Raw genomic sequence first — 10,000 nt, 5'->3', positions numbered from 1 at the left:
ATATATATATTATACAGATATATATATTATACACATATATATATGTGTGTGTATATATATATATATATATATATATATATACACACACACACACCACACACACACACACACACACACACACATATATAGTGAATTAAGTACCCCCAATAGTAAAATATAAGGATAATATAAGTCACGGAGGAGTTCCATGACTTCCATTATTTATTATAAAACACAAGTTTTAGTGAGTCATGTGATGAAAATGACATCACTACTCACCGTTTATATAGTGAATAAAGTAACCCCTCTTGTAAAATATAAGGATATTATAAGTTACCGAGGAGTTTCATGACCATATAAAAACACGAGGCTGAAGTCCAAGTGCTTTTATACAGGTCATGGAACTCCGAGGTAACTTCTAATATCCTCATATTTTGCAACTGGGGGTACTTTATTTATTATAATACACAAGTTTCAGTGAGTCATGTGACAGAAATGACATCAGAACTCACCGTTTATAACTGATGACATCAGAACTCACCGTTTATAAGGATATAATTTACAGGATATTCATGGCTTTTGTGTATTATATATATATATATATATATATATATATATATATATATATATATATATATATATATATATATATATATACTTCCTTCTGTGTGTATAGACCCTTCCCTTCTTCCCTTGGAGAGAGACAGGGCCTATGCTTTATTAGAGTAGAAGACAAGACTATGAAAACTGATCACATCAAGCATGACTGGGGTTTGGAATGGAAGGGGGGGGGTTTATTCAATGTTTCTCCTTTAAACTAACAAGTTATACTATGAGCACAATGAGAATTGCTATATTATTGACCCGTGTGTCCGTTTAACAAATCAGCTCATGAAAAGCTCCAGAGGATAAAGGTCAGGGTGATGTCGGTGTTTACTTAAATGTAGGACTAATTATTATTCCTGCTGCCCAAAACTAACCGCCCCCACCTCTCTCTCTCTATCAATAGGATCCGCTCCCAACATAGTCCAGATCCATCACGTTAATATCCTTCCATTCCATAAACAAAGTCCATCTTTCATATATTATTACCCAGCAGAATTGTCTCATCAAATATTTGCCTTGATTCTCCATGTGAAACATTTTATTGAAACTGTCTTTATTCAGACTAATTCATTTTATTATTGTTATTATTATGTTTATTAGTAGTAGTAATAATAGTATTATTATTATTATTGCTATTATTATTGCTATTATTATTATTATTATTATTAATAATAATAATAATAATAATAATAATAACAATGTAATGCTACCGTATGTATTTGTATTTTGTATATACTGTAATTACAAAATGTATGGGAATGTGAACCCTTTAAAACATTCTATAGATTTAATGTTGTTGCTTGCCCTGCAAACTGGTTCTTTTTCAGTTAAATAAAAAAGAAAAATTAAAAAAAAAACACATCTCTGCCTGGAGTGCAGAAATGTCAGGCTTTAACAAAGGCGGAGGAGCTCTTTCTCTGCCCCAACGAACTGTTGATTGGTATGAAGGTATATATTTACTTTGGTGATCTGTGCGACTTTATCAATATTTGAAGTAAGACAAAGTGCTCACATGGGCTTGGAGGTAGAACAAGAGAAATAAATCACCTGGCCTGGAAAGTTCAACCAAGTGTTGGAGTAGGGAAGGGGAACTTAAACTGAAAAAGAAAAGGTTTATATCTGTGTAATTGTGTTGTGCAGAAGTGATCGAAAATAGGAATCTTTCTTGAATGTGGAAAAAAAAAAAAATTAAACTTGTGAGGCTGGGATTGTGCAGCCAGCTCACCAATGGGTAGTGTCTCTTTAAGAAAGGAGCTGTTAGCAATCTGGTGCCCCTGGATGCAGTTGCAGGCGTCTGTAGGGAGCAAAAAAAAGCAGCTCATTCTCTCTCTCAGTGCTAGACTGTAGGCTGGGCTGGAGCTGCACATAGTAATTTATTCGCAAGACAGGGAGGTATTAACCCCAGGTGGGCGGAGATTCCCCAAACTGCAGGCATTTCAGCAAGGGCAGGTCTCTTTAATCTCCTTAGCTAAAAACGAGCAGGGCTAGCAACTCGCACGTCTAACACTCATGCACTTCTGCTTGGAAATCTGAAAAAGAAGACGCATTTTTTTTCCCTAAAAACTTCTTTCAGCGTTTTTTTTTTTAATGGGCCACCACCCTTTGAAGGGCAGAAACTGGATTTGATTTTTTTTGGTTTGTGTAGGATTTGTTGAGTGTGTGTGTGTGTGTGGAACAGGCGTTTCATGAGCAGAAGTGATTGACCATGGATTCCTTTAAAGGAGCTATGAATTTGGAAAGATTGCCTGAGAGTTTAAGACCCCAGCCTTCCCACGACATGGCCACCAGTTTCCATTTGCAGAGATCATCTGAAGCCAGGGATCCCATGGACAATTCAGCCAGTGAGTCTTCTGATACTGAAATCGCAGGTAACTAAATTGTCTCTGTGTATTTACAGTAAATTACAAATAAATATGCGCTTTTTTTGTGCTCAGATGGATTATCAAGGTAAGGGAAGCAGTTTCATATCAGAGTGTATAATCTGACACAATTTAAATTGCTCAGTGCCCAGCTCTTCATTCACACCAGCCAATCTCCTATATTACGCGTGCATTTTGCGCTTCATGATAAATCGCATACGTTGTATTTTCCCCATCGCTTGACTTTATTTTTAGTGGTTTCTGAATGTGCAGGCTCGATGTTTGGTATGGTCAGCTTCAAAACTGGCATGTTTATAGTCTTTTAGGAAGAAAAAAAAAAGCAAACATATGACGAATTCACATTTGGGAAACGAATAGAGACATCTGTTGCCTCAGATTATTTGAGGACAGGCCTAGCACGAATATAGGGAGTGAATGAGACTTTTTTTTTTTTTTACTGCTGATCCTTTGGAAAATAAATAAATAAATAAAGAATCAGTCTAACCTCACCCTTTATTCCACTCCCACAAACCCCAAAGAAAAAGACCCCATGAATTTAAAGAATCTCAAAAAACAGGGTCTGCGGTAAATGCAAAAAAAAAAAATCTATTGTGGTGTAGTAACTAATCCCGGTGAAACAGATCTAGTTACTATATGGAGAAAAAAAAAGTGTATTTTCTTTTTTTTTTTCTTTTTTTTTATTGTGTGTGCTTTTGAGATTTAAATCTTTTTACTTCTGCTGCAGAACTCGATTGCTTACCCTGAACAGTGTTTGCTTAGGAATCCTGATAATATTTAATTTCTAGATATCTGACACTTCTCTCCCAAACACTGGAGATTACACAGGTCAGTTTAGGTAACCTCACTACAAGTATGGCAGTTCCCCTCCCATGGGGTTTATTTATCTGCGGCCTATTCAAAGCAGCAGCTACTGAAAGGACTCATTCAATTTTTTTTTTTAATTATTTTTATTCTTTTTACTGCTGTTTTGGCAGGACTGAAACTCAAAGCAGTTGTCAATATTTTCGTTCCAAAAAAAAAAAAAAACATAAATGATCTTATTATAAATCTATTCCACAAGTGTGGATTTGAAATAGAAAACCCTAGAGCTCACACCATTTTATTCGTTCAATTTCACAGCCGATCAAAAGCGATCGATGACTTTAATTTAATTTAGAATATAAAATCCAAGTATGGGTCGCTAGGTATTTCCTTAGTTTGACAAAACATTGTTCTCAATTTACTGACGCAAGTCAGATCCCTCTTTCAAGGTACCAATATAGATAGATATTTTTTCTACTCAAGAAAAACAAAATACATGGCAATTTAAAATTGTTTTTTTTTTTTGGTGCAAAAATACAAGTGCGTCTTGTTTGCGTGTTCGTATTTTATTCATATTTTTCACTTTTTTAAAATGTCATTTAGTAATATGAATAGCTAATTCGTATTTTATAAAGAAAAAAGGGGGTCGTTTTTAAGTCATTTTAGGAAATGCCTACCTTGTCATTATATTGGGATGGTGGCAATAAACAAAGAGCCCCAAACTATTGTAAACAAACTGCAAAAAATGTTAAAATTGGTGATCCCTCACTATAAGTAGATATATATCCAAGTATTTTTTATTTTTTGCTCTTTATTTATTGTGTTTTTTCCAACAAAGTATCTTCATATACTTCTAAAGGAGTATGATCTAACATTAACTATAAATCTAACAACAACAAAAAAAGACAGAAATATACAAATACGAATATATGTATATTGTGTGTATATAAACATATAAATAAACATATTCATTTTAATTAATGTGGGTATGGATCTATGATGCCTCCTTGAGCTCTCATGCAACGCTTCCACTCATAGGCCCACATGGGACTCACCTAATAATATCTTGATATGTTTGACAGAGAAAGAACGAACCGGGGAGCCAAAAGGAGAGGACGGGAATGGGGATGATCCCAGCAAGAAAAAGAAGCAGAGGAGACAAAGGACTCACTTTACCAGCCAGCAGCTGCAGGAGCTGGAGGCCACTTTCCAGAGGAACCGATATCCAGACATGAGCATGAGAGAGGAGATTGCTGTATGGACCAATCTGACTGAGGCCAGGGTCAGGGTAAGTGCCAGTCCCGTTTTCTGAGAAAGGGGCATAGGACAGACGTACAGAGAATTAATAAGAACAACCAAGTGGTTTAGGAAAGACACTTATGACTGCAAATGGGCCAATGGAGCTTGTTGACTTTAAGTGTCGAAATATAAATATATTAAGTTTGTGTGTGTTGAGGCAATATAAGTCTTAATTTCTTGGCATATGTGCTAAATTGCACCATTCACCTCTAACAACTCTAGCTACTGCCCCCCTTTTAGATGATCTTTAGTGACGTCACAGAACAAGCCAGTCAGTGTGTGTGTCTGTGTGTGTGTGCCTGTGTTTTTTATGTGTGTTTATATGTGTTTGTGTGTGTTTCTGTGTGTGTGTGTTTCTATGTGTGTGTCTATGTGTGTGTCTATGTGTGTGTGTCTATATGTGTGTCCCTGTGTTTTTTATGTTTGTGTGTGTGTGTCTATGTGTGTGTATTTATATGTGTTTGTGTGTGTTTCTATATGAGTGTGTGCCTGTGTTTTTTTTATATGTGTGTGTGTGTGTATTTATATGTGTGTTTATATGTGTGTGTGCCTGTGTTTTTTTTATATATGTGTGTGTGTGTTTATATGAGCGTGTGCCTTTTTTTTATGTGTGTGTGTTTATATGTGTGTGTGTGTGTTTATATGTGTGTGTGTGTGTGTTTATATGTGTGTGTGCCTGTGTTTTTTTTTATGTGTTTGTGTGTCTGTGTGTTTATATGTGTGTTAATATGCTTGTGCGTGTGTTAATAAAGGCCCATAGTAATTCTTGCCCCATCTTTATTTGCTTTACTGTAATTTTGCCTTTGCAAAAACAGCCGGATATATCGAATATAATTGGATATATTTCACAAACATTTAAGACCTAAATGTAACCATCCGCTCACATGCAGGTTGCACAGGGCGCTGACGCGTGTGTATAAAAACAAAATCAGTTCGGCGTAATAATAAAATTGCGGTGGGGCTAAATAAATATAGATATATATGGTCGCCTTATTGAATATTGGGGGTCCCTCAATTTCATAATGATATGATTTTATGTGGGTGACTCCTGGACAACCTGGCTTGTTCCATCCTCGTCCGACAAAAGAATCCATGTGTAAGGTAGTTAGAAAACAAGGTCAGCAAACACGTATCCCCTACAATACAGGCCAAGTACAAAAATTGTCGTCATGCTTTTTTTCCTCCCAAGTGCAAAGAAAGGAGGTTCGACTGAAGCCTGGGCAGACTTTTAGATGACCCATTTACATAACACATACTAAGCAGATGTTTTCGGAGTTCGGAAGGATAGCGAAAAAGAAGAAAGAAATGACCAAAATAAATAGATAAACGGCAGTGATTTGCAGAGAGCGGCAGATATAGACAGGAGATATAGATGACATTTTTTGTCGCAATGGCGGCCGGGGGTTAAAAACAGCAGCGCTGGTTAAACTGGAAGAAGCAACAGGCGCTGATAAGGAGAGATCTGCTGTCTCAGAGATACTGCCTGCAGGAGCTCATATATACTTGTGAAGGTCAGAATGAAGGATAGATCGATACAGACATATATGGACACTACATAGAAAAATTATAGATATCTAAATGGATGTGTCATAGACAGACAATTAGATTCACTATACATGATAGATAGATAGATAGATAGATAGATAGATAGATAGATAGATAGATAGATAGATAGATAGATAGATAGATAGATAGATAGATAGAAATTGTATCTTTGGATAATATGGATGTGGATAATACATAGATTAAGTCGAAATAATTATGTGATAAATTGAGGGAAATTATTTCATTATTATGGAAAGAAGAAGATAGACAGACAAAAAGAGAAAGATAAACAGAGACAGTGATTTGATAAATATATCAGAGATTAGGTAGAAATTGTATCTATGATGTGGATAATAGATTATATGTAAACAGATATGTGATAAGAGAAAAGAGGAGAGAAATAATATTCATTGGTATGGAAAATTCTTCACTCATTGTGTAGATAGATAGACAGATAGATAGATAGATAGATAGATAGATAGATAGATAGATAGATAGATAGATAGATAGATAGATAGATATTAATTTATCATAGAGATGAGGTAGAAATTATATCTTTGGGTAATATGGATGTGGATAATACATAGATTATGTCGAAACAAATATGTGATAAAATGAAGGAAATTATTTAATTATTATGGAAAAAATATTAACTCCAGATTATAGGAGGAGAGAAATGATATTCATTTTTATGGAAAGAATTCTTCACTCTTTGTGTAGATAGATAGATAGATAGATAGATGCTAATAATATAATAGGTAGTAGACAGCAATAAAGAAATAGAGACACAGATGAGATAAATGGGTCGGTGTGTGTGTGGAGAGCTCGCCCATCTGAGAGAACACGTGGTACCAGGAAGTGAAGGGGACCTTTCTCTGCCCCATGCAAGTCCTTTCATTTTGCTCAGAGACACAGTAAAAATAGCCGAGGCACCAAACCAAGACCAGATGGAGAAGTAAAAACCCAGGACTTGAACCTCAAGGCATTCTCAGATTGAAAGGTGCATTTCATATGGCCCCTAATAAAGGCTGGAGAAAAGGAAATGATTTGCATGTAAAAAAATAATAGTTAAAACCAGCAGCAAAAGGTCAATGTGTTCATTTTTTAAAGCCCCCGGTGTCTTTTAACTAGTTCTCTACTTACATCCTACCCACAGCAAATTAGTTTGGAAATTAATCGCAATATCCAATCTCTCTGGTTTCAGCTCATTTCCATTTCAGTGGGTGGGGTGGGGGGTAACATCTTTTCATGGCATTATGGACTGAGCATAGTGGCGGTGTATATGAGACTGAAAGGAGGCTCTGTCTGGCAGCAGCACCTACATCAGCAACTCTGTTCTGCACAACTATTCGGGGGAGGATGAGGGCAGGTCTTTTGGCTCACACTTCTGGCTCCCCTTGGAGCCACTATAGGGATACTTACACCCGGGTAGTAGCAAGAACTAGAAAGAAGGGCATACTTGAGACTGCATATTTTATGTTTTTCCATCATTAGAAAATGTTCTGATAAACTGTAATCTTATATCTCTATATCCCTGGCAAGCAGAGAGAGAGAGAGAGAGAGAGAGTCTCAAATACTGGCACTCACATGATTTGCACTAAAAAGTTGGAGGAATAAGGTTATCTGATGAATAAAGATGATAGTTTATTAAACCGACGTTTCGGCTCCACACAGGAACCTTTCTCAAGGACATATTTACATCCCCTGATTTTATGTTTTCCCTCATTTTACAAAGTTGTTTTGTGGTCCCGCCTATATATTATGCATAATTTCCCTCATTTTACATTTTCCTGGATTTTACATAATTTTTTTCTGGTCCCCTGAAAAACGTAAAATGGGGGTTCTAATATATATATATATATATATATATATATATATATATATATATATATATATATATATATATATATATATATATATATATATATATATATATATATATATATATATATAGTCCAGTTCCCACTCTTGCAACAACACAGGAAGAACTTTCTTGAACTTAGTAAATAAGTGAAATTTCAGAAATATCAATTATACCCATTCTATGAAATTCTGTTCACATCTCACCTGTTCCAACAAAATCCTACCAACCATCAAGAGGCATGCATGAATTGCAAGTCCATGCAAAGTTTTTGCCTCTAGCTTTGTAAATTGGGTTAGACTACCGCTAATCGCAATAATCATACATGGCATGACTGTGGTACCCAAATGGGATCCACGGATTGGTTTTAATAAACTATTAGTGTGTTTGGTAATAATGTGTGTATTTATGAGTGCTGTAAAACTTAGTGTCTGTGTTATGTTTATAGTGTTCATGGGTGCTGGTGTTACCAACATGTTTCTGTATTTATAAGTATTTTTGTAAATGTTAATGGTGGGTTGTGTAAGTCCATGGCAGTGTTAATGCAGAGTATGATGAGTATGAATGATTGCTGATGTGGCTATTGTAGTGTACATGTTGCTTTGCGCTTATGTGTGTGTCTGTGCATGGCGTGCTTGTGCGTAAAAACCCAGATTTTAGTAAACTTTAGACCATTCAATAAATAGCCCCCTGCTTTTAAAGGAGTCTGGGGTGGGGTGGTGGATCGGGGGGTGTATAAATACTGGGAAAAGTTCCAGATTTGAAAAATGGAAACTAATGAAATGCTCAAGGGTATTAGAGCTATAAAATACTTTGGTTTGTGGGTTTTAGTCCATACATAAGGATATATGTGTGTGTGTGTGTATATATATATATATATATATATATATATATATATATATATATATAGATATATAGATGTATATAGATAAATAGTTATATATAGGTATGCGAATAGGTGCCAAAGAGCTAAGTGCGCCTGCAGACACCCACACAGGAGTCAGTGTATTTATGTACCCAGGCCATATCCCCCTATACAAGTCAAGTATTGAGTTCTAGGTGAATGGACCCTCACAAGTCTATATAAAGACTTACCGCACAAGTAGCTCCTTTTCTCAATCCGACTTACTGGAAATCTCCCAGAACAGACCCCATTGTCATGACACAGATAGCAAGCATTTTAGCTTCAGCCTCTTGACAGTTTTCTGCTATATGTTCTTATAAACGTCAAAATATTTATTCTTATTCGAATGATTGGGCTCAACCCTGCTCATAATTCTGTTGCTCGATGTTTAAGGATATTTTCCCGATGAATAAAAGAGGTGCGAGTGACCAGGCTGGGTTTCGTTGGAAAAAAGAATCAACCCCACTTTACAGATTTATGTCCTTTTCAGCATAACAAATAAAACTATAAAAACCCATAACAAATAAAAATATAAAAACCCATAAACAAAAATATAAAAAACCCCAAAAAATATAAAAATCTTTATGTGCAATAAACAGTCCAATTTAGCTTGGAAACTTCTAACAAAATGCAATTATTAAAGGTGGGACTTATTTAGTTTAGCTTCAAGTGTTTCCCAGAAATATATATATATATATAGATATAGATATTGATATATAATATATATTGATATAATAATATATACAATATATACATCAATAATTTAGCTTGGGAACTTCTAACAAAATGCAATTATTAAAAATGGTACGTTTTACTTAGTTTAACTGCAAGTGTGGTATACAGATTTCCTATATATATATATATATATATATATATATATATATATATATATATATATATATATATATATATATATATATATATATATATATATATATATATATATATATATATATATCACTAATCAGCAAATAAAGTCAGGACCTAGAGTCATATTTCTGAAATTCAGTAATAAATTTATATGGAATAATATCTCCCATTTCTGCTCTTGCACAGAATTTTGAGATAATCCGAAATACACTAAACCATTTTAATGTTAATATGGGGTGGGGGGGATGTAAGTTG

The 10,000-nt window shown here is 34.9% G+C and overlaps 1 protein-coding gene across 1 annotated transcript in view; it reads left to right on the top strand.

Moving 5' to 3' along the window:
* Positions 1-2,051: 2,051 nt before the first annotated feature.
* Positions 2,052-10,000, top strand: part of pitx1.L (paired like homeodomain 1 L homeolog) — a gene marked incomplete at its 5' end in the record, with an annotated part of 12,108 nt that continues 4,159 nt past the window's right edge. The window contains 2 exon segments of the mRNA NM_001087512.1: positions 2,052-2,453; positions 4,349-4,554. Coding sequence (NP_001080981.1) covers positions 2,291-2,453; positions 4,349-4,554 — 369 coding nt within the window.

Source organism: Xenopus laevis, chromosome 3L (genome assembly GCF_017654675.1).
Source record: "Xenopus laevis strain J_2021 chromosome 3L, Xenopus_laevis_v10.1, whole genome shotgun sequence".
NCBI lineage: Eukaryota > Metazoa > Chordata > Amphibia > Anura > Pipidae > Xenopus > Xenopus laevis.
The sequence above is the reverse complement of the archived record's forward strand: the minus strand, read 5'-3'. Positions and strand labels throughout refer to the sequence as shown.